The following is a 25,818-nucleotide window of genomic DNA, read 5'->3' on the forward strand; positions in this document are numbered from 1 at the left end:
ACAGCCAGGGCAACTAAGGAGAGGCTCCGTAAGAAGCATTTCAAGGTCCAGGAGTGGCATAGACAGTCTCCAGACCTGAACCCAATAGAAAATCTCAAGGAGGGAACTGAAAGTCCATATTGCCCAGCAAAAGCCCCGAAACCTGAAGCATCTGGAGAAGGTCTGTATGGAGGGGTGGGCCAAAATCCCTGCTGGAGTGTGTGCAAACCTGGTCAAGAACTACAGGAAACGTATGATCTCTGTAATTACAAACAAAATGTTTAGGTACCAAATATTAAGTTTTGCTTTTCTGATGTATCAAATACTTATGTCATGCAATAAAATGAAATTTTATTATTTATGTGATTTTCTGGATTTTTGTTTTAGATTCCGTCTCACACAGTTGAAGTGCACCTATGATAAAAATTACAGACCTCTGCATGCTTTGTAAGTAGAAAAAAAATCTGCAAAATCAGCAGTGTATCAAATACTGGTTCTCCCCACTGTATGTTTAGATATGTTATTGTACCTCTCTCTTCAGTCCACCCTCAAGTCTTCCTGGCAGAAATAACTTGAAATGAACTAGCTTGCTATGGCCATAACCAAACAAGTGGGAAAAGAATCTTAAAAGGTGTGTTTTTGTAGTGCAGCCTGTCAGGAAACACTCCCATCAAAAATATCAAACATTACACAGTTAGATATTTTTGCCAGTGTTCATTTTTTGCTTCTCTTCCAGTCAGAGCTAGGGAATAAATTTGCTTTCATTCATCAACCTAATGTAGAAACCAGCGCAGAAATCCTGTTACGACAGGCTTCACGTGGGATTCATGAAACGTTTGTACCACACCAATCAGAGCATAAGAATAGTCGCACATTGATAAATGTAGCGACTGGAAACTATCGTAATTTAAATATCACGCCCCAATATCTTCTCGGTTTTGGGGCCTCTACTCTGTGTTGCCGTATTAAATCGGACTCCAGCTGAAGTTTGTTTTAATTTATACATGCTTGACATATGTATACTCCTAATAGTAATATAGGCTTAAATTACAATCTCTTGGGTCTACATGTAGGTGTATCTATATTTAAATGAACACACGGTAGTGGAGTTTATGCAGTGTTTTTTTATTTTACTTGTGTTTTTTTCATGAGTCAGAGCTAGGCAACAGCTGTGAGGAAGCGCGTGTACTCCGCCCCCCCATGCTGGACCACCACCCCGACCCTGTCTCTTGACAGCATAGGGGCTGGAAAAACAAACCAAAATATGTCGGTCAATGGCAGAAAGAAATCGTTCACTTCTGGCCAATAACAACATTTTAAAAGACAAAAAAACCCTGAAGAATAAATAAAAATGATGTGCATCGTCATGTTTCCTGGATTGAATATCATTGCCAAACATAACACTATACCTTTTGAAAGCGAGGAGTAATATCCTGTCCCCTTCGTATAGCCCCAGTTGGGGCTGTGCTGGACAATGCTCTCGGGGCATCGGGTCATCTGGCTCCATCACTACATTTATGGCGCCCTTTTTTCCTTTGCAATGTTGTGCAGAACCCCACAGGCTAAAAAAAATGTTGCAGACTTTTTCTCTCTTTTTCGTGGCTCGGGTGTGTAGGCTACGTGCGCACTGTTGCTCGGCTCACAGAGGTCTTCTAAAAGAGGCAGATCTACCATTGTCGATAAGTGATCAGCTGATGACTTCTCCTTCTCCTGTTACATGATGCACGGCAAGTCCACACTGACTCGAAAACTTGTGTACATGCGGTCAGACCAGACGTGAGATTTTTTTTGGAGCCTACGCTCACGTTCAAATTAATATATATGCTGAGCTTCGCGTAGGAATCGGCGTACACCCATCCTACGCCTGTTTTAAGTTGTACGCACATTTCATAGATGAGGGTCAATGTGTTTTAACAGAGTAATTATCTAACCAATCCATAAATCTAAGCAAATTGAGACTGCATAAGACTTGCTTGGCCTGGATAGAAAAAAAAGACCAGAATGAAGCATGATTAGTTTATCAAGCCATTTCTCATGATATTTATGGCAATAAAAGAAGTAATAAGAAGTTTTCTGTGGGTGTTTTTTCATGAGAATGTAGCCCTTTCAGATCAATTTGAGGAGTGACTATGGTTAGCATTTTTCCCCATTTTTGTGGCATGCAGTGAGGACTCTGCTCCAAATACTCTCATGCAACTGTTTCAGATCATCAGGATGGTTTTGTAGATTTTGATAGTTAAATGGTTATAAGTTTTGCCCAGGGCAAATGTAATAGTGAGGGACATTTAGGGATGCACTAGTGTTATTTTCATCTATATGAAGGAGAGCCGTGAATCTAGTTTCCTACTTTGGTTTTGCTTAAAAAAAAAAAAAAGAAACTGCAAGCTAGCATCATAAAGCCCAACCTATGTGCTTCAGGAGACATGACACCTCCTGTTACTGTTCGGCTCACACTAAGTTCATAAACGTTCTAAGCGATACACACAGTGTAAAAAAAATTACAAACAAAACTGCAGCAATGTAGTGATAAAGTGCTTCCCATACACACATTATCATCTTTTCATCGACAAAGAAAGAAGAAAAAAGGGACAGATGTATGGATGGATGAACTCATGCATGCATGGATCAAGAACCTGCATACATGTAGAGATAGATGGATGGCGTGATGGACAGGCATCAACCATATATGAACAGAAACATAGCTCAAGCAATGACCCCTACCGTTACACACCACCTAAAAGGGCTCACACACACACACACACACACACACACACACACACACACACAACAACACACACACACACACACACACACACACACACACACACACACACACACACACACACACACACACACACACACACACACACACACACACACACACACACACACACACACACACACACACACACACACACACACACACACACACACACACACACACACACACACACACACACACACACACACACACACACACACACACACACACACACACACACCTTGGAGGAAAATAAAAACTGACCGCACTGAAATTTGGCAGATCTCCGCAGCAAATGTGCAAATATGCCCAAATTATACACGGTGTGATGATACCACCACTGACGCATACGCACAATCCTACTACAACAGCTACATACGTCGAAAACGCGTGCATGCTAGAAATAGAACAGATGCTTATTTTTCACGCTACACCTGGGCGTGTTGGAAGTGTTTCCAGGCAAAATAGAATAGGAAAAGATGTTTGTATGTCATTTTAACACAAATACATTTAATAAATGACATGTTGCTGTTTGAAAGTCTATCAATGCAGATATATTAAAAAAAAAAAAAAAAAAAAAAAAACACGATTTTGTGTGATGGTAGGCTTACAATATAGGCTCTTTACAGCTCTTGGCGCCATGTTCCAAGATAGCCCTCCCACGAATTCACGCTGTTGACACAACAGAAATGCCAGTGTGTAGCCCGCCTAAGTGTTAAGTCAGTTCAGGCCTGTCACACAGCTGGAGTGAGGCTACATGGTTAGACCAGGAGAGAGTAGTGAACCATTTATCCAACTAGGTCAGTAGGCTCAGAGGCTGAGCGGCTCTTAGCTGAGAAATGCTAAACGCCACAAATGCACAAAGAGCAAGAGAGCTGGCTAACCTACCACTCAATATTTACAGAGCTCTGCGGCAGTGCCACAGCTGGAATGCAGAAGGCAGAGCAAGCACACAGAGGGAACTATATCAGGTTCTGGGTCATCTAGGGCTGATCACTCCGCATGAAGTCTAGACTTGGACTGAAAAACACGCCTGCGGATGCTCTCCTCTTAAACTGATTAATATTCGAAGAAGGGATGGACTCTGTGCCCGAGGAACAAAACATTTATAGAAGCACAGGGTAAAAGGTTGAATACATTCATAAGGGTATTCCCATGTGTAACTGCTACAAGATCACTGTGTGTCATAAAACAACAAGTTTAATCAGTTTCTCATCTTTTTTTTTTTTTTTTTTTTTACCCGTGAAAGAGCTGCTTGGCTTTGAATTCAGCCTAAGGCAACAATCAGTAAGCTAAAGAGCAGAACATGGCAGCAGTACCTATGAGATCTCTTCTCACCCACCTATGTCTATCTGGCATTTTCCCATCGCACCTTCACTACCTACCTGCTGTTTTAATTAACTTAGTACCACAGGGAGCAATTATGCAAGGCAACATTTATCCCATTTAATCTAACCTCGAGTTGCCGAAGGACAGGCGTACACCAGTTTGTACTGCAAGCATAGATACCAGTACATTAAATGGCAAGTAGTTTCTTCTATAGGCATTCTCAATGGATGTTAGCACCAAAAGACATAGAGCGTGACAGAGAAATGACAGGAACCTTGGGACGTTTTTGGTCTCACTTAAATGTTACAATTCTAAACTTTTAGGAGAAAGGCGGGAGCGAGGGGGAAATGAGTTAATTACGATGGACAGATAGCGGGCCGGGCATACATCAGGGGAAAACAATTTACATACCTCCATTTCCCTCAGGGAGCAAGAACAGAGTGAGAAAGTAGGCGGTGGAAGCGGTGCTCTCCAATGTGAGATTGAGCAAATGAGAAGAAAGTGGAAGAGATGGGGATAGAGAGATGATGCTGAAATGAGAGTGACAGTAAGATAGCATGTGAGAGAAAGCAGGTGTAAGAGAGTAAGCTAATGAGAGAAACAGCTCAGAGATAACAAGCCGCAAGAGGAGGGGAGGGGGCTCTGACAGGCGAGAGGAGACAGAAATTGACAAGGTTGCACTTCAGGATGTGGTGAGAGGATGCCAAACAGTAGGCAGCGTCGGGCAGATACAAAACCAGGATCTCGTATGTGATGCAACTCAATAAGTGAGGGCACGCTCCCATCCTCTCCCAAAAAGTACTTAAAGCAGCCTCTCCATCTCTGCCTCTGTCCAATAATCTGATTTCCTGGATTATGGTCCACAATTTTAAACAAAACACCAAAGCGCTAAAGTTTAATTCCATCACTTATGGTGCAAATCAAGGCTGCCGTATTTTACCTTCTAACTTTTCATTTACTTTAGTGTTGCATTTCTATCATTGATTTTTAAGGCCCTTTAGGGATAAAGACATATTTATTTGGGCAAGCATGCTAACAAGAAATGGAGGTTTGGTGTGGCTAATAAAACTTGTTTTCACATATGTGTGCATTCCTTCTGACATGTACGTGCCTCAGGTGGCTGTAAAACTGAAATAGAACACTTCTGGCACACTTCAGTTCTGAACTGGACAGTAACTGGCCAATACTATGCCCACACTAAACTTCACATACCAGTTTAATGGGAGAGTGTGCTAAAGTTAGTGGTTTGCTCCAAAGTAGAAGTTGAAAATTGTGTTTCTTCCTTGACTGCTAAAGCTGTGCCAGACCTGAATCCAAAACCAAACATCAATCTGTAACCAACAATGGACCACAGTCACATAGACAGCGTGCTTGTATAGGCCAAAACCTCACAATGCAACACAGAATCTCTCAGTTCAAGTATGCGTCACCCTGATAGTAACATGCATCAAATAACACTCCATATCCTATGCCAGAACTACAATTAACATTTTACCGAGATGATTCTCCCAGAGTGGCACTTGAAACCAAAGCCCCATTCATTCCCTGGTTGACAAGCTCTTAAGAACTGTCTGTATGTCTGTGCCTGAGAGACATGGCTGCGCTTGTGCTTCTGTATATCGACTGTTTGCCTGTGTTTATTGTCGGATTGACACGGTGATGCTGGCTCGCATGCAGCTCCATTGCAACAGGGAAGTCTTTGGTGGCTAACAGGGCATGTAAACCGACTCTCACTCCATTAGAAACCGCCTGGAGGGGCAAAGGGGCAGAGGGATCGAGAGACGACGTCGGTGTAGCCCCCAGGCTGCACTGATGTGAGGAGGAGAGAGCTGAAGCACGTTGTGTGCCACAGACCAATGCTGTTGTGGTCTCTTAGCGACCGAGAGATCACAGAGGAAATATGGAGCATTGGTTCTCAAAGTGGGGTCTACGGACCACCAGGGGCTCTTTTTTTTGGGGGGGGGTATTTTTTTATTTTTTATTTACAGAGTGATTCCCAAGAACTCTTTCAATGGATGGGATGGCTTCATGAAATTGTTAAAAGAAAATTCACTACATAGAAAACAGCGGCTGCACATTTCAAACTATACAGGACATAGTAATCCTGGAATTATTGCCGTTTAGCTTTGGTCTCTTTTTTTAGTAGGTTTGGCCCGAGTTTACAGTTGTACTACGAGTAGACTGCACACTTTCAACCATTTATTCACCACATTTAGATTTCAATTTGTACTTTTCTGCTATTTTGTTGACTACATTTCAAACACTGTTAAACGCTGCATGAACTGACTCAACTAGTTGGAGGAACACTTGGCTTGGCATTGCTGTTAGGCTATTGTGGCAATAAATGTACTAAAATTCAGCATTACACCAATTTGTAATCCTATTTGCATCAATTATCCTCAATAATGTGGTTATTTTTAATTTAGACAAATCAGTTTTTTTGTTGTTGTTATTTTCAAATTTGTTGAGCTACTCCACAATTTGTCCATGTAGCCCCTAGTAAGAGCAGCAGTAACCCCTGGCGTACACATACCACTACTGCGTTAATATTTGATGATATTGTTAGAATAATAATAATAAAAATGTCTACAAAGAGTGCAACAAAGGGCACAGTATTTTCAAACAGAGGGTCTATAATGCAGTGGTTCCATAGAGTGAGGGGCCGCAAGCTCATTCTGAGGGGCACTGCAATAATTTTTCACATAAAGCAGAAATAACAGTGTGAATTCTTAAATCAATAAAAGAAAGACGAAAAAACAGCCTTTGGTTTACTATTTTCACCCCAAAGATCTATGAAACCAGTGTTAAGGGTTGCAAGTGTTTATCGCTTTGTTTTAAGGGGTTTGGGTTGGCAAAGTTTGGGAAACACCGACCTGATCTAAAGCACAGGAATTAGGGGTCACAAGAAAACTTTTGGGAACCCCTGATGTAGGCTACAGGTTTGAAAAGGGAGAAGGTGTGTTAAGTAACCTACTAGACCTCAGATAAGTGGATGGGACTGTTGCCAGATTAGATTATAAAGCATTTTGACATCTTTGCTTTTCCGAGTACAGAGCTCAAACACCGCATGTGCTCTCTAGACCTCCTCTCTCCTAAGCACAGGCCTACAATGTGGCCATGCATGCTGAGCTGCAAAACACAGCGTTAAAGCAGCTCTTTAATTAGCAGTGTGGGGAAAACGGAGGCATCTTTAAACGCACCACTTTCTGCATCAAGCGGACATGCAGTGAACAAACAAACAAGCCGGGGAGCTGCAGCCTCGGCGTCTTCACAGCATATCTGCTGCAAACACAACTTGCAGCTATTAAACACAAGTAAAAGAGCACGGAGACTAATTTTGTTTGATTTCAGTGCAGTGCAGTACAATGTGTGTGTGTGTTTGTGTGTGTGTGTGTGTGTGTGTGTAAGCGGAGTGGGCTGCGGTGCTTTAATCAGACATGTCACTAAAAAGAACAGCGCCCAAAGCCGCTATGGCCACTTCACAAAAGTAAAGACAGGCAAGAAAGCCATTCAGAGAGACAAGGCGAGAAGAAACACAGTATTGTCTCGCTGCAAATGTAACACACACACACAGAACACAGAAACGCTTGCGGAGGCTTAACGCTACGAACCCTAAATATCGTGAATCCTCAACATTTAGCCCAAAACACGAAGGAAGTTCAGCTAAAACGCTGCTCAACACCAACATTTGTGCAAGAGAAGAAAACGAGGTTTGACAAACCTGATGAAGCGAGGACACTTCTTCCCACTAAAGCGCTGATGTCCGGAGTTTGTGTGTTGTGTCTGTGTGTAAGTGTGTGTGTGTGTGTGTGTCACTCAGTGTTTTCTCCCTCCGTCTCTCCTCTGCCGTAGAGATAGTGCTGATGTTTCCACTTCCTCTTTTCTTCTTCTGCCGTCTGCTGGCTGGCTCGGTGAAGCCAGACAGGGATGCACGGATCCAGGAGAGCCCAGCTGCTCTCACCGAGTCACTGGTTAACGAGAGGACGGTGATCATCTCACCCAGTTGAAATAAAGAAGTCAACAGGCTGCTTTTGTTTTATCAGCTCTGGAGTCAGCTCTAGACTCCACAACCGAGTCCTTTCTCATTGTAAAATTAATCAAATGTATTAAAAGGACTCACCTTGGTATTTGAATTCGTTGTGAGTAGCCTAATATGTCAAGTTGGTATACTTTTTAGGTGAGTTGTAATCATAATGAAAAAAAGACAGAGCCAATCAGAAACAGGTAAGCTATGAGTCCCCGTAGAGAAGCACACTGATACATGTTCGTTGATTATGAGACAAAAGTGTGCAGCCTGTTTCTTTACCTTTTTCTAAGATTTGTTTACTCTCATTTAACTTGGGTCCGTGGTTAATCTTATCATGACTTCTGTCTGACACCTTCTAACTTCTTAAAGATGAAAGATTTAGGCAAGGCATGTCGCATATTTCTATAGCCCTTTCAAAAACAGGGCAGTTCAAAGTGATTGACATAAATCATGAAATGGCATTTGGAAATGAGTTTATTCCATTTCAATCTGGGAAGGTACAATTTGACACTTCCACGTTTTTAATTATGAAATCAACCTGTACAATTGATTTATTTACAGTTTGGCATACTGTTGAAGCAGTTGCATATTTTGTTTTCCCATCCTGTATATATTCAAACTTTTGTTCTTATATTTTATTCTTCTTATTATTATTATTTAATGTATATTGTATGTATGTATATTGTATCCTAGTATTTCATTTATATTTATATTCTGTGCTGTGTGACTGATGTATGTTTGCTACTGTAACACCATAATTTCCCATTGTTTGGGATCAATAAATGTCTATCTATCTATATATCTTTCTGTCTGTCTGTCTATCTATCTAAATTAATACCAGTTTTTCTGTGTAGTCATCATCGCGTGAGAGCACCAGACCATACCACTCCTCATTTTTGCCGTCCACATTGGGGAAAGTAGCCTACTTTTTGGACTTGAACTGCTGTTTACATCCAAAAATCTAAACAGGATTTGTATTTTTTACTAATAGCACTATAGTTAATAAGCACTATAGTTAATAATGGCTAGTTATAAGCAGATTAACATGTAGCTTTCAAGAAAGGTTAATGTGTCAACTGATGGTGTTATTTACAATTGTGATTTCACCACACTTTCTGTAATGCAATTTTAACAATTTGCATATACAGATGCGTAGCTACGTAAAAAAAAAAAGCCTCAGCTTTTTGTTGACTTCTTATTAAGAATGTGGTAATATTAAATTGGTACCCTACTGACCCTGAGCCCCCCAATGGATAGCAGCCTTGCCTACACTGTGTCAACAGTGTAGACTAGTAAATAAAGCAAAAACAAACAATTAGATGCAACGTCTACTCTCCCCATGATGGGACACAAAGAGGTGACTGCCTCCAATCTTGCGGCCAGGAGGGGAAGGCAAACAGGAACAATGACTTCAATAATTCATAGTTATTGAACGATCACTGGTCTCCACACATTCACAGAGAACTGTTTGGAGAGTAAGATTTGACCTTCTAATGTTACATTATGTTGGGAACCATTTTGATATAGCTACACAGAGGTCCTACACAGCATACTGTTATAGTTACATTGGATTTCATTGTACAGGACAGGATATGGGACTATATCACACAGCGGAACTGATCCACATGAGGCCACTTCTCTTTAATTCTCTCAGTGATTACAGACTGTTTCTGATACTAAACCCAGGGTGTGTGTGTTTAATAGGGAATGAACAGTGTATAGCAGACAGTCCTGCAGCTCATCCTTGTCTCCACTCAGCAGGAGGAGGAATAATACAGGTGCCCCGTCCACCCTGATAAATAATCTGGAGCGACACACCCAGCAGAAATACCTCTTCTTCTCTCTGCCTAAATGCCTGGTTCCTTCATTAAATTTTAATTGGACTACGTATATAGGCTGTGAAGGCAATTAGGTCTGATACAAAAATAACAGAAAGCAAACTGATTATTTGACTCAGTGTGACAACAATTAGGTGTAGCCGTAGATTTTGATAGTAAACAGACTTAGGTCAAAATTATTCTTTGTTTCAACCCTTCAAGGTTGCAGTAGTTATTTCTAACACTAGTTTTTCAAATCACGGAACATAGGCGAACAAACAAAACTTCTCGTTTTCTTTCCTATATTCAGTTCCCATTATTGAGTTATTATGGTGACTTAAGCATCTCAATAAGACTACATTAGAGGGCTCACATAGGATGTCATCTTTTTATCTGAGACTGCAAAGAGGCAGAAGAGTGGTTTTAAGCCAACCCATATGGTCAGTATATGTGATAAGTACTACACAAAGCACTCAATAAAGTGCAGACTCACAATGCAGCACAATGTATCTCTGCATCCAACAAAATGCAGTCAGTCTTGTTTCTTGTTGCATATCACAAGGTAAACCTTGTTTTTCCTTGTGCATATTCGTTGACATGTTTGTACAACTCATTGGATTTGAACACACCACTTTTACAACCTCTGCACATCTGGTGTGAAGACGATACCATATTACCAAAAAGAGAGAAGCCTTGTCACTGCATCTTTCCTGATTGGCAAAACATTATTATTCATGACGTAAGTGCCATGCTCAAGTCATAAATATTTAATTATCTAGTTTTCTGCTAATATGTTTGGCCACTAACACAATCTGCACAATGAGTTTGGCCTGGCCCTCAATCCGACCTGCCCCTTGTCCAAGAAGACAGAGTGCTTCAATAAAGACTCTCCGCTGACCAAATTCTCTCAACGTGGCGCAACCTCCCTCTGAGCAGCTTGTGACTGAATCTCATCTCGGAGATTCATTGTTCTACTCGGAGAGAGAGAAATCAACGTGGAGCAGGCGGTTTCAATGAAGTTGATTTATCATAGGTTATTGGTCAAAGCACCAGAAAAGGAACAGACAGAGCTGCCAACAAAAAAAAAATGAGAATGAATAAGCTCTCAATCAGCAGATAAAATCAGTCACATTTTGGTGTAATTGTAATGTATCACATTTACACATTCACTGCACATTCCCAGCAGCCTTTGAGCTACTCAAAAAGCTCAAAACTAAATGGAAATCTAGTTTGCTTGTTCCCTAGGTCTGTACTGTACTGTAATTGTCTCTCTATCAGGGCCATTAGGAAAAGGGAATGTTTCAAGTTCATTTCCACAGGGAGCCCTGCTCAAAATGTGCCGCTCATGAAGAAGCATCAAACTTCCTCAAATGTGACCTGAAGGGGAAAGCGCAGTGCGAAGCGGTTACCGGTGAGCTGCTGGTCTGAGTTGTTGATGGAAGCTCAGAACAGAGAGGGAGGACCACCCTGCTTTGTCTAGGTTACCGTGAAATGATTTTTGAGAGACTTTTTGAAGTATTTTTTGAAGAATTCTCAGACTGCTGCAGAATGACCAAAAGAATTTTTTTTCTTCTCACAAAAGGTCACGGCGTTACCTCTGCCGTACACTTTTTAATGATCAGATTACTGCACGAGGAGTTTCACCGCACCTTCCTCAAAAGAAGTTGTCATCAATCGGAAAAATAGTCTTGTACATAATTAGTCAAAGCCATAATCATTCAAAGGTTATATATTTTTTTGCATCCTAGAGCAGGGTTAACATTGGAGAAGAGAGCCATATTTATTCTGAGATTAAGGTAGCACATTCACATACATACTTTCGCCATCCCTGTGGGTTTTTTAAGAACAAATGAGCATATTCCAACCTTAAATCATTTCTAATGTGTATGCACACTCACAAGCATTTAAACATTCTGGCTTGTGTGGAAGACAAATTATAACTGTTCCCCAATGTTTAATTTTTTTCCTTCACCTCTCTGCGTTTAACACACTCTACAATCAAAGTATTTAATACCCACGAGATGTCAGGGATACAAAAATATGGTGGAAAATACAATCTCTTAACACACTGTATTTGCTCACATGCTATCTTATTGGACCCTGTAAAAGAACATCATCTCTTACACCAGCAGGCTTTTATATCACTTAAGATTCATTACCCATGCAAATAATGCTTTTTGACACACATGCACCAAGGCACACGTACACACACGTACTTGAGCAGCTGGGCCAGACGACCCTGTGCTGTACGATCCAACAGAGAAGATACATTGCGAGTTGTCACCCTGGAGCGTATGAAACGGTTGGGAGAGAAGTCGTGCGCAGGGGACTTACAGTTTTACAGTTTAAACTTGCAAAGAAAGGCTTCAAAAGGTCTTCAAAGTGCAGGTCTTACTGAGGCCTGCTGCAGAACACACTTCACTACTGCGCAAGATCGACCATGGCTGCTATTGTACTTCATTCAGTCTCTTCCTACGTTTACAAACACGTAGCATACAAGCATATGTATATATCAGCATTATCCAAACACTCAATCGGATTCTGAGCAGTCACTGGTTTTGGAAGACTTTTGCTTTTGTTTCCTTTTTCTCTTCTTCTTGTCTTTCTTCTTTTTGTCCTTCCTCTTTTTCCTTTTCTTGCTTCGATGGTGATCAGATGAGGAGGAGGAAGAGGAGGAAGAAGAGGAGGAGGAGGAGCTGTCTGAATTGGAGGAAGTGCTGTCCTGAAGCATCTGCTGCAGCTGCTGGATCCTAGAAACAGGAAGGGCAGGGAGGAGAAGAGGAGGTGGGATTAGAGTCAAGTACAGGAAGGAAAACAACTGATGCACACTTGGACGTCCACTGGCTGTATCTCATGTCTTTTATTTGATAGCCCCTCTAATCCTTGGCTCAACCTGAAGTTGTTCTGTCCCTCCTTGGTAAAGGCCGTCTCAAAGCTCTTATTTCTGTCCTGAGAAGCGAGCATCAAGGAGCTATAGGTGAGGATATTCAAGAGCCGTCCCCCTGAAGCTGGAGGAGTTGCTGACTCCTCCAGCTGCGCTGCTTATCACTCTAAAACACATTTGCTCGTTCCTTCTCTCCTTCCACAATTTCCTTGTGTCTCCCCCGTGCCTCATCCGCGGGGGGGGGGACTACAACGCGCAGAAGAGAGCCAAGTGGAGGACTCAAGGAGGCAATTTAAGGGCTATGAGAGGCACCGCCAGTCTTTGTCCTAGTATCGACATTTCTGGACCAAGTGCCTACAGTGCCATTAAAAAACCGGGACACACCTGGATAATTGGGACATCCTGTCGCTTAAAAACAGGGCTCAAGCTCAGATGACTAAAATAGATCAGATAACTTTCGACCAGCCAGGAGAGAAATCGATAGCAAAGGGAGTTACTTTAACATCTGGTGAATATCTACCTGTCCACAGCCAAATACTTTGGTTTCCTCAAATGCACTTTTAAAAGAAAAGGTATAATTCCAGCAAACTGTCAGCACTGAGTTGATTAGAGACACGTTTCAGTCACCGACCTTTGTCAGGCATGACATTTTGTGAATAGGATGGCTGTGCAACAAGACGCTACTTCGGCAACAGCCTACAATAACCAGTTAAATACAAAAGGGGGGTCAACTCTCAAATACCCAAGACTATTACCACAAAAAATATTTATCAAAATGTGTGAAATACCAATAAAAAAAAGAGAAAAAGAAATAAAGGGAAAGAAAAGTTTAAAAGATTAGATGGGTAATGCAAAATAATAAATTTTGGAAACATCTGGAAATTACTGGACCAAGTCTGATATCCAACTGGGCACAGTCAGAACAGAAGAATGAACTTTCAAAATGAATATAGAGGCACTAACTTTTTTTTTAATTATTTTTTTTTACTTTTTTAAGAGGATTTTTGAGGCATTTTCTGCCTTTATTTTGATAGGACAGCTGAAGACATGAAAGGGGAAAAAGAGAGAGGAATGACATGCAGCAAAGGGCCACAGGCCGGAGTGAAACCCGGGCTCTCTGCGTTAAGGAGTAAACCTCTACATCTGGGCGCCCGCTCTACCAATTGAGCTATCCGAGCGCCCAAATTCAAGCACTTCTAATAACTATCTCATATCTACAATTCCATTGTACAATACTGTATATTGGAAAGCAAAGAAAATGAATGTAGACACGCAACTGACTTCAAAGCCCCTACAGGCCTTTGAATAACCTTTTTGTAAGGCATGTAAACACACACACACACACACACACACACACACACACACACACACACACACACACACACACACACACACACACACACACACACACACACACACACACACACACACACACACACACACACACACACACACACACACACACACACACACACACACACACACTTTATAGTAAACAAACCTCAGATTCAAGCACCCTGGTGTCAAACACTATTTGCTAGAAACAGACACAGAGAACCAGCCCCCATTAAAGGATTTCTAGGTCATCCGAGTGTCCCACTCTGCTGTAGGAAAACAAAGGAAGGTTCCCAAGTGTGATCTAACTGTCTGAGACCAGCCTCTTTTGTCTGTCCTTTTAAATATTGAAGTTACAATATAAGACGCTTATTCAGGGTAATTATAACAAACGATATGAAGAAGAAGCAACATTGGAAAAAAAAAAATGAGTTTGTGTACCTGGTTTCTTTTTCATTCCTTTTGTTTTCCCGAATGATGTCGTACATTGGGTCTTCATGAGCCTAAAAGACCAAATGCAATCTGTCATCACCTACTATGAAGAAAGGGGGAGAGAATCATACTGCTTACGATGGGAGTTGTTACTAATTATTGTAATGTCAGCATTTATTTTATTTAAACCTCCCTGTGACAATATGAGGTATGAAAATATGGCACAGTTGCATTTATGGAAATCATTGCAGAGGCTTGGTGTTCATGCAGTAGGTATTGTTCTATTACAGGCACATTGGAACAAGCTGTGTGAAGAAGTCTGCTGCCCACATGCTCCCCAGTGTGAACTAAATATGCTCCAGATCTGTTGCTAACCTCAGCCCAGCTCTCAGACACAAGTGTTTGTCTCTATCACGGCTCCTTGACCTTGCCACAACCCAACCTACATTCTTTGACAGTGGACCATTCTTTGATGCCTTCTCTAAATAACAATGGGTGGGCTCACTTTTTTTCTAAGCAGGTACCAAACTCACCACTCTGAACTGCTCTAGTTTCTGGTTGCCTTTGATGAAGAACGGACACTCCCTGTCTCCTGTCCTATGGCCGTAGTGCTTGCATCTCCAACCTGTTGCAAAGGTAACAACATATAAATCTGTGGAGTTGGGAAAAATAAACTGATGTGACAGGTAATTCATTGCTATGAAATAGATGAAATATGGGCATGAATGTACATTCTTAACCTTGGGAATAGTAGTACAAAATAATCTTAACTCAAGCACCACGTACAACCTCTGTCTTTAGCTTTCAAACACACACACGTACGCTTAGAACGCAGACGCGCTGGGTGGAAATTAGGGGTAATTCCCTGGCTGTTCATGCAACATGAAAATAAAAAAAGACAAATAAACGAATGGATGCTAAATATAAGGACTGTCTTTTTCTGACCAAAAAGAAAGAAAGTTATCTCTACCAACACCAGTATAAATCACTAGAAACTGACAAACAATAGACAATGGATTAGAGATGATGTTTACAGTCAAGCTCTTGTGGCTACATTTGTCACTTATTAAAGGGGCCAATTTCTTTGCTGTTTTCTCGCTTTTTGCTTGCAGGTTTCTCTATAGAGCTCCCCCTACAGCTTCGGAATAAATATTTGGCAGCTCCTCTGTTTACTTGTGTCTGACTCCTCGCTCGGTTGGTCTGCCGCCTTCTTCCAACAATTCTTTCCTAACATTCTGCTTCTTTTGTGTCGGCTCAGCCTCGACAATAGTGTGAAAAACTCCATCGCTACCTTGTTCTTACACCTAGTCGGTTACTGAATGGGGGCGTGTAGGCCTACGTCTGCAGTGCTGTGAAGCAGTTCGTTACATTGCGAGACCTGATATCACGCAATACTTCCTGATGCTGAGGCCAGCGGCTTGCCGACATTTAAGTTGCAAGGGTGTTTTTTCCACTCACAGGCGCTAGGGGGAAGCGAGACAACCACCATTCAACTCGAAAAAAGTAATCTTACCATTCCAATGCCCCTTAAGCTGTTCAGTTAAGGTAAATTAAGCTAAAAAAACTACGTAGATCCCCTTTAAGACCGATGACCCCAGATGTGGATATTTTCTCCCACCTACAGTTCTTGACCTAGAAGGGCTGCTGTTACTTCTGTAGCCAATGACTTCATAACATTTGTGTACAGGGGAGTCTCCACAGTCTATTAGCATAGGTTAAACCCTTTCTAGAGATTTTAAATCATTATTGTGAGCGTACAAGTGTTGTCATATGGGAAAACACTGCATATTGTTTTAATCACAAAAAACCAGCAACTCTTTCTCGATCACTAACACATAATCTAAGGTGAAAACCTTGAATTTGACCAGTTCAAAACCAGTTAACCGACAAAACAGGAACGTAAAAGTTGCAGCAAGGGGATGTTTCATAGGACTGGATAGATTCTCTTTTTTATAAAAGTCTATAATTAAAGATGAGCGTCACATCCCTTGCTTCTGTAGCCGTGTGAAGTGTTAAAGAGGTTTGTGGAACATCAAGTTACAAACTAAATCCCCACAGATACAGCACATATATTTCTCTCATTGCAAATCGTGGCCTATATTGCTGAATTTATTTTAACTGTACTCACACTGCATCACCTTCACCTCCTTCCCCAGAGGCATCCACAGCCCTTTGGTGGGGGCGTGGGCCAGGAAGCTTCTGGCTTCTTCATTTCCTGGTTCAGCAGGAATACAGTCCTCTGGTTTGTCCTCGTGCTCCTGCAACAGTAACTGTCACTTTTGAGCATTTCTTTAAGAAAATTATAATTGTATGTCTCGTCTAAAACGACATGTTTTTTAGGGATTCACTGAATATAACGTTTACCTTTATGAGTCCTGGTGGAGGTTTCTCATAGCTGCATGAAACAAAGATAACACTGACGTTAATTCTTACGTAACTGCAGAATTAATTTACGTCATTTAACTGCAGAATTAACTAACGTTATCTAAAAACTCTGCTGTCATTCCCTAAACAAACTTACACAAGTAAAGCTAACGGTAACTGCTCAAATAGCATGTATTTTGAGTAATATAAGTGTCGATCACTTGCAGTGACGAGACAAACCCTGAATTTTTAAATGTATAATTCATGCACAAGTTTGCAAGATTCAACAGGAAAGCTCTCCGTAACATTACTCACAACGTCTCAACGTGTTTCAGTTGTTGGACTTTTTGGTTGAGCTTTTTCGTGTGTGTTTTGAGTTTCTCAAAATCCTGTTTGGACGACTTGTGTCTCTTGTTGTCTCGTCGGTCATCCTTCTCTCTTCTTCGCTTTCTGTCCGACATTGCCCTGATATTGACAAACTGCGCCCACGGAAAGTCATTAACTTATAAATAATGCTGCGTATAAGGGTAATATGTTAGCTATAACGTTACGGGGACAGACATCGGCCAACGTGCTAACCAGCAGCTAACTAGCAGACATTTCTCTGGTGGTGCTGGCTGCCCTGCTGTACTTCCTGTGCAGCCGGATTGGTTAGTTAAAGTCCAGCGCCACCTGCAGGACACGGGCGTTAACACGTGAAGGGATGCTGGATTAAAGCTGGCTTCTCTACTACTACTACTACTACTACTACTACTACTACTACTACTACTACTACTACTACTACTACTACCACTACCACCACTACCACTACCACCACTACTACTAATAATATAATAAGAAAAAGAAGTACATATTGTTTCCTGTGACCGTGTAATCACTTTAAGCAAGTTGTCAATGAAGAAGGAGAAGAATTACTCTAAGCACTTATACTTTTATAGTCCAATTGCTTACACTGTTTATACTTTAAACCTTTTCCATGCAACTATGGAAAGTAACTATAAGTACATTTACTCACGTACTGTACTTAATTTACAATTTTGAGGCACTTCACTTGATTTCACTACCATTTTCAGCAATGTTATGCTTCTACTCCACCCCATTTGGAAGCAAATATTGTACTTTTTACTCCAGTACATTTATTTGATAACTAACTAGTTATTTTAAACCAAATGCTTGCTATTATTGATAATGCACAAATAATTATTATTCAGTAATATATATATTATTCTGAAATGGGCCATTATGCATAATGAGTACTTTTACTTTTTGTCCTTTAAATAAGCCTATATTTTGATGCTATACCTTTACTGAAGTATAATTTTGACTGCAGGACTTTTACTTGTTACAGAGTAATTCTAAACATGCCATTTATTGTTTATCTTGTTTGCTGTCTTTAATGCACCAACAGTTGTGACACTCACAATCTCGTTGTATGTGTCTCTGTGCAATGCCAATAGAGGTTTATCTTATCTTAAAATATCTGAAGATTTCTTCCACCTTTGCATTCATGCTATGCACTGCCATTTTTTATTTAATTTTACTGTGTACGGTATGCATTTTTTAATTTTATATCTCTGGCACAAACAATTTCTTTGCAATAAATATAGGTCTTTCTGTAAAGACTCTTTAAAAATCCTCAGTAAATGTAGCTGGATTAATTGTTTTACATCTACAAATTTAGAGACATGGACACAAAATCTGCAAGAATAAAGTTGCAGTATAAGAAATTTCCAAGCACTCATTTCACAGAGTAAGAATACACAGAACAGTTTCCTAGACCGAAAAAAGTTTTATTTCAGTAAATCACAGTATAGGTGGAATACAAATGTGAGGTATTTAGAAAACAGGTACTTAATCAGGAAGTACAAAACGCAATACATATATTCAAATTCCTACTCTTAACAAAAAATGAAAAGAGTAACCTTTCAAAAACATGTATCCAAAGAAAATATTAAAAGAAATAGAAGTCTTGACAATATTGATTGTCAGTTGGACTTCCGGTACAGGTTATAGGCAAGATGCCTTTTCAATGTAAACAGCAAAGTGAGTACCATTTTAGATGATAATTACAAATATTTTTACTGGTGAGTGCAGAGTTCCGAAATCCTTTGCATGCACGTACAAAAATGCAACAGCATACAGTGTATACATTTGGTCATGTTTAGCCAATGGCATACCAAATTAATTTACACAGACACATCTCCCCGCTGGAGAGGGAAAATAAAAAAGTAAATTAATTAAAATACAAAAGTTCTGACATCAAGTTATATGAATGTGAAATAGTAATGTATTATAAAAATGTATACTTCTAACTTTAGAAAAACAAATCCAAAATAAAGTAAACCAGTTTATGATGCAAGCGCCACCAAAAGAACACATTGGGGTTTCCTGCAACGTTTCAGCCATTTGATAAATATTGAATAATTCCTCAAACATTCGATTTAAAATAACATCCCCAGTATAGGAGATTACCCCAGCCATGTGCTAAATTAGACAAAGAAGCATTCTCCTCCAACTGGCTCAGCAGAAGAGGCAGTAACCCTGATTAATAGTTAAAATAGGCAGCCCAGTGCTCCCAGTTGTTGCATTCAGGATACCAGGAGTGCCATTCCAAACAGCCCAGCAATAGGTGTGTTGGTGGGCAAACTTACCCTTCCCACACCGACTCGGAAACCAAAGTTCCCCCTTAGGCTTAGGTGTGAACAGGCTACAAACATGGGTCTGACCCTATGCTTTTTTTTAAAGAGTTTGCATAAAGACAAGGGAGGTACTCAAAGAGAGGAGAGAAAATCTTTCAAGCCCCTCTTCTTGCTGCCCTGGTTGTCCTCTCGCATGAGTATCTTGCTGAGACGTTGGACGACCCAATTTTTTGGTTTGGAGGCAGGCTTGGAAGAAGAAGAGCCTGACCCTGGAGTGTTAGAGGAGGTGGAGGACCTGGAGAGAGGGAAAGGGAGGAGAAAGAGACAGAAAAAGATAGAAGGATGAAGAGTTAAGATACTGTAACTTGAGATTTCGTTGGTTGGCAGTATGTGTTAAAAGTGTTCCGTCAACAAGTATACGATCTGGCAAGCATGGATACCAACACGTACCACACGTACAGCTAGCTGCAGTTCTCCTTATGAAATGTAATCATTCAAATGCTAACAGGCCTCAAGAGGATATTAATACCAGCCACCTTAAAATACTGTAACTTACCTAGGTGTATGAGCAGGGGTCTTGTCTTTGCCCGGAGTCTTGGGGGTTGGAGTGTTGGCTCTGTGGGTTGACTGTGGGGTCTTGTGTTTGGCAGCGCTCCCTGGTGTGCTGTGGGTCTTAGCGAGGGTAGCTATGAAGTCCCTGTTTATTCCTTTGTGTCTGGATGTCTTATTGCAAGTGTGGCAGGTGGCCATCTGGGATGAGGAGAGGAAAGAAACATATTCATTAATACTGCATGGCCCGCATCTATATTCCTCTCATGCATAACAAGGTTTTGAGGTGAAGGCATACAAGGTATTTGGGGTACATGGGGTTATTTTGCTAAAGAAATTCTGCAGGTTTTCTAAAAGATCCTTGACACTACGGTTTCTGCCTTTGTCATTTAATTTTTTTTTTTCCATCAAACCCTGTATAGTCACAGTTGTCTGTCTTTCTATGGGACAAACATGATTTTACTACTAAACAAGGGATGGGAATCTCTGGGCACCTCATGATCCTATTCCGATCCAGAGGCCAACGAGTCGATTCTAAACCCATTATTGATACAACCATTTTTGTATGTATATTTCCATGTGAAATTTAAAAAAATATACATATAAATCTGAGTATTAGATTTTGACATATACAGTATTTGTCACACACAAGTTTTAATGATACATGAGGTGGTCAGATGTAATGTGATAAAGTAGAACAGCCTGTATGTGTTTTGCCTAAAAATTTTATGTATGTCTTATTAGTAGTGCTGTCAGTTAAATGCATTATTAAAGGCGTTAGAAAAACTACAACTCCACACCGGATCTAGCTAGACCGGAAACAAAACAGGCATGCCCACACGCTTGTTTGGACTTTCGAGCCGGCCAAAGAGTAGTAACGTTACAAATTGAGCGGATGGCGAGCGTGAGACGGCGGAATGGATGCCAATAAGAGTCTGAATGGAAAGTTTACTTTTTAAAAGTTGCCAAATGGTTCCATTGACAAGACCAAAGTGATCTGTGTGTTTTGTCATTTTGAACTGAGCTATCATCGCAGCACGTCCAGTCTGAAATACCACTTGATGGCCAAGCACACAGCTGATACAAATTCTCCGCCCACTTGTCAAAGCAAGGTTAACGTTACTGTTCAGTCTTTCTGAAATAAGAAGCTGGGTTGGTGAGCCTCTGGTGAATAAAAAGCAGTAGGCTGACTGCTATGTACAAAGTAAACTTGAGAAAATGAAAATATTAAGCCAAGGATTCACTGTTTTATCGATGGACAGTGTTACATTGTGTGAGAGATTATTTGCTCCAAGTGAGAATGCCACGTGTGAAATTGAACACTACAGTAGGCTATATGCCATATATGTTTTAAATAAAAAAAAAAAAACATTTGCACAAAGCTTTTTTTTTTTTTTTAGAATTGATTATTAATTTAACAGAATAGAGCATAGAATTGTTCTAGAGAGAATCGCGATGCAACTAAGAATCGATTATTTTTCCCACCCCTACAGAATACCTCCAGGGACACAGAGAGCAGGACTAGCCCCGGTGCTCACATGCCCTGGGTGACACGGGCGAGCCCAAAGCCTCACAGATGTCAGACACATCTATTGCCATCTCACGGCTGAGGAATAGTTCACAATGGGGCCAGGAGATGATTCGTTCAACAGCTGAGGCTCTTCCCATTGGCCCTGGCAAACTTCCCAAAGATTATCTTACCCTTTAATGTTTGTACAGTTATGAAAATAACTGGATTAGTTAAAGCAGGATAGGAACCATTGACTTAGCCTATGAGAAGGCACGGTGGGACTGTTGCCATGCAGTTTCACCCATTCAGGGTATGGGTGCTATTAAGAGCCGCCAGCCAACTTTTTAAGTTAATCTCTATCAATCGTTTTTTGAACAATTACTTTGGCATGTTCTAAGCAATTTCCTGACACAAATGACACAATACCCTATATTAGGCACAAGAACATAGACACTTAGGAGAGTTGTGACACCCGGCTGCTGCTTTATTGCATCCTCATAATTCAAGACATTTGGCATCCCAGGATTCTGACTACCTATGTCTTCTGTAAATAAAAATGTATAGGGCATGTATGTGTGATTGGGACAAACTGTCTGTCACAAGGTTAATGACAGACATCATGGTACATCCACCAAAAAGATTAAAAAAACAGCAGCTATGGTAATTGCCACAATCATTTTTACATTCACATGTATGTTGATACTCTTATTCAATTGCTGCCCTGTATTAGCAACTAAGACACAAATTCAAGAGACACTCACTCAGTGATGAGTGCAAGTTCAAGACAATACAGTAGATTAAACCAACTCTAGTACATAATAAACTCTTGAAGAGAGGAGAGAAGATAGACAGCTATACATGTTTGAAGTGCTATTTAATGTTGATTGATCACTCTTCTTCAACATTCCTCCCAACCTTCAGTAACTTAAATCCCATTAATGACACGCTGTCCAGAGTTGCACAAAGTTAAAACTGGTCAGAACAGACCACCACTGCAGAGGTCAGCAAGTCTGAGCCAAGCTGTTGACAGTCCTGAATGCTGATCAGGTGGAAAACTCACCGACACGAAGGTAGCCATTTCAGATTCTGGTAGGGGTCTGTTGGAGAGCGTCAAAGAGATGGGTTTCAATGCACCAGGAGTACAGAGTTCCACTTTTTCTACGTAAGTGACCGTGTGTATGAAGTTTTTACTTCATGAGCCTGCATGTCTAGCTTTATACAGACCAAGCCCGGCAACTGACCCACCCATCTTTGCATAGGGGTGTGGCTCAAAGGAGAACCGACCAATCCATTGCCAAAAGGGTTGACTACATTGCGGGACAGCCAGCACTGCTGCTACTGCTTTGTCAGTGGACACTTAAACCCCAACTGGACTCATCTAGACGCATCCTTGTTTAAACTAAATTGACCTCACAGGATAAAAGCTCATATCATATTGTTTCTGTATGCAAAATCATGTGACAAATGATTTCTAGACATGCAACATCATCTACTCTCTGAATAAGGGATGAATATAACACTTTTTTTGTTTCCTGTATGGTTCCTGACTTATTGTGATTATATAAGTAGTAAAACAAAACAAATCAATCCTAAATATACAAGCCTCTATTTCTATAGAAATGCCTCACATTAAGAGAGGACATTCAACAGTAATTCAAAGTCATTATCTCTCATTATCTCTCTTGAACTTTAAAAAAAACTGGCACTCTTCTAAAGTTAGCAAAGCTCAAAGCCATTGTGATTACAATCGTTGTATAAAAAAAGCTTTAACAACTCAGAGAAGCTATGTTTATGATGCAGATAAAGCCGGGACAGAGTGGATTTTTAACCCACAAGGGATGAATTTAGCTGGAGCTCATCAAGCTGTTTAATCTTCTCATTCAGGAACACTCTGTATGCAGCCTTTTCTTTGTGTCTAATATGTCTTAATATTGCAAAGACATGGCAAAGGATGTTATACTGGCACTACTTTCTGGTTATATAGAGGTAACAGAGAGAAAGCGATGGTGGCCTATAGTGAGTAGAGTGGCACTCAAATGGAGGATCAGCGTCCACATGCACAGGAGAAAATATTGATTGTGCTGTAGTGTCCTCAAGCCCAGCACTACATTTTTAATGTTACCAGGGTGTTCCAGCGGTTATAAGCCTCTGCCAACTAGTCATGTCACACTCTACAGCCTCCAGACTAATTTAATACATGTAGTGAAAACTTTAAGCCAATGAGTTATTAAGTGTATTTATTGGCAAAATATGGATGTTTCGCACACATCTTCAACCCGACAGCAAAGAAGATCTGTAGCATCAGTTTCGAGGTGGGCACCCACGGTAAGTTTCACCAATTCAGTGTTTGACCAAATGTGACATATGGCCACAATTTCTCCTTCTGTTCCTGAGTCCATGGCGTTGTATACTTGCCAGAAAAATGTTTTCGGCAGAATATTATGATGTCACAGTAAAGTTGACCTAGTCATAATTAGCATAGGTATTCTTAAGTTATGGCCAAAAAATGCGTTTTGTAAGGTCACAGTGACCATTGACCTTCAAAATCAAATCAGTTTATCCTTGAGTCCAAGTTGACATTAAAGTTATACTTTGCTACTATTCAACCTACTTTGAATCATAATTCTGTTGTTAAATTAACTGTTAAACTTCCCTCCATCTTACCAGTGCAAAGATCTCCTTACTCGAAAGCCATCAGAGCAACGCCAGATGAGCAGGCTTTTGATCGAACTACAGATTAGATTGTACTTCTGGACATGACATACAGAGTATAGAAGTGGATCGAGAAAGCCCACTCCCCTTCTCTCAAACTCAGATTCTGTTACTAGATTTGCTATTTCTCATCTGAAATGTTTTCAGAAACATATTTTAGTGCACTGTTTACTGTTTATTTATTATACAAATTTGTCAACAGAAAGTGGGCCCCATACTGTTTCCCAAACTGATGATATGGGAAGACTAGGCAGATTCTTTGACGTGCACGCATTATGTCACCCACAAGCTGGAGCGTTTATTGGTCCGGTGCGGCACAGTGCATTCTGGTAGTTATATGTTTTCTACCTTTTGAGGGAAAGGGAATACCACAGCCCATTTTCTCTGTTTTCTCTGATCACGTAGAGCCCATTTAAACATTTTTTTCTTGTTGCTCAATTGCAGCTCAGTTTTAAGAAATTACCCTCTTTCCTGCAGTAAAATACTTCTCAAGTGCCAAATTTGAAGACATTTCATCAAGGCGTCCCTGAAATATGGTGTTCAAAGGACTGGGACAAACCGGGGGTATCAGTGTGTGAGTGATTCCACTAAAGGACATGTGAAACAATAGTATGCTTTGGACACTGTTTGGAAGTAATTTGGAACATAATATTGGTAAGCTCAAATGCATTACTTTCCCCTTAAAATTTCAAGAAGTTTTAGAGAAACTGACGCCTGCTTCTTGCTAACATTTCTTTTTATGAAAGTCAGTGGAAGCATACGAAACCACTATATCCAAAGTCATACATAGTACATACAAGTCATTGTATATAGTTGCCCAGCTGTAGTAATAGAAAAAAAAGTAAAAAAATTCTGTACCACATTTCATTTGTTTAGTCTCCACCTGGTAACACGAACAGATAAGACACACTTGTTCTTCAAATTTATTGATGCAGAGAGCACATGCATCCATATCCTGTTTTATCTATTACAGCCTGACCGATATATAGGTATTTCCCAATCTATAGGTAACGGCAATTATAATGGCCGATAAAATATTAAATAATAATTTATAATGACAAATAAATGATTCTGATAAAGGAATATTTAAAAAATAAAAACGGACGGTCAACCATGTTGAGCGTTGGTGTTGCATGGTTTGTCCACCAGAGGGCGCTCTACAACGTCCCTGTTGCCAACATTGAATACTTTTTTTTATTAATGTGTTTTTATTCAAAGGACTTTAAGTTTCAAATCTTAAGTTTGTATTTTTATTAATTTTACTTATCAGAACTTTAATATATGTTGATGTTCCTCTGGTCTGTTGTGACAATAAAACTAAATATCATTTTATTTGAGTGAGAACTCATGAATAATAATAATGTTAGGGAAATCTGTTCATGTTTGGTAACGGGTTTCTGGATTTAAAAAAAAATATATATACACTGTATATCGGCCGATATATCGGCAAATCGCATTTTTAAATAACCAAATATTTGTA

General features: G+C 40.3%; 3 protein-coding genes across 6 annotated transcripts in view; all 3 read right to left on the reverse strand.

Moving 5' to 3' along the window:
- Positions 1-8,045, reverse strand: part of elmo1 (engulfment and cell motility 1 (ced-12 homolog, C. elegans)) — a 99,928-nt gene extending 91,883 nt beyond the window's left edge. For all 4 annotated transcript variants that reach the window (XM_032534950.1, XM_032534947.1, XM_032534949.1 and 1 more), the window contains exon 1: positions 7,791-8,045. The gene's annotated coding sequence lies outside the window, so the exon portion shown is untranslated. The remainder of the gene's footprint in view (positions 1-7,790) is intronic.
- Positions 8,046-11,674: 3,629 nt separating this feature from the next.
- On the reverse strand, positions 11,675-17,571 carry rp9 (RP9 pre-mRNA splicing factor). Its single transcript, XM_032534972.1, has 6 exons — positions 17,244-17,571; positions 16,929-16,959; positions 16,693-16,822; positions 15,098-15,189; positions 14,574-14,635; positions 11,675-12,663 (listed from the first exon to the last, which is right to left on the reverse strand). Exons 1-6 carry the CDS (start codon positions 17,387-17,389, stop codon positions 12,444-12,446), a joined length of 681 nt encoding a protein of 226 aa, XP_032390863.1. The 5' UTR covers positions 17,390-17,571; the 3' UTR covers positions 11,675-12,443.
- A 1,437-nt stretch (positions 17,572-19,008) lies between these two features.
- rmp24 (ribonuclease MRP subunit p24) overlaps positions 19,009-25,818 on the reverse strand; it is a 23,552-nt gene continuing 16,742 nt past the window's right edge. The window contains exons 4-5 of the mRNA XM_032534971.1: positions 20,124-20,317; positions 19,009-19,862 (exon numbers count right to left, since the gene is read on the reverse strand). Of these exons, the coding sequence (XP_032390862.1) occupies positions 19,700-19,862; positions 20,124-20,317 (357 nt within the window). The 3' untranslated portion in view covers positions 19,009-19,699. The remainder of the gene's footprint in view (positions 19,863-20,123; positions 20,318-25,818) is intronic.

This window comes from Etheostoma spectabile, chromosome 14 (assembly GCF_008692095.1).
Source record: "Etheostoma spectabile isolate EspeVRDwgs_2016 chromosome 14, UIUC_Espe_1.0, whole genome shotgun sequence".
Lineage (NCBI taxonomy): Eukaryota > Metazoa > Chordata > Actinopteri > Perciformes > Percidae > Etheostoma > Etheostoma spectabile.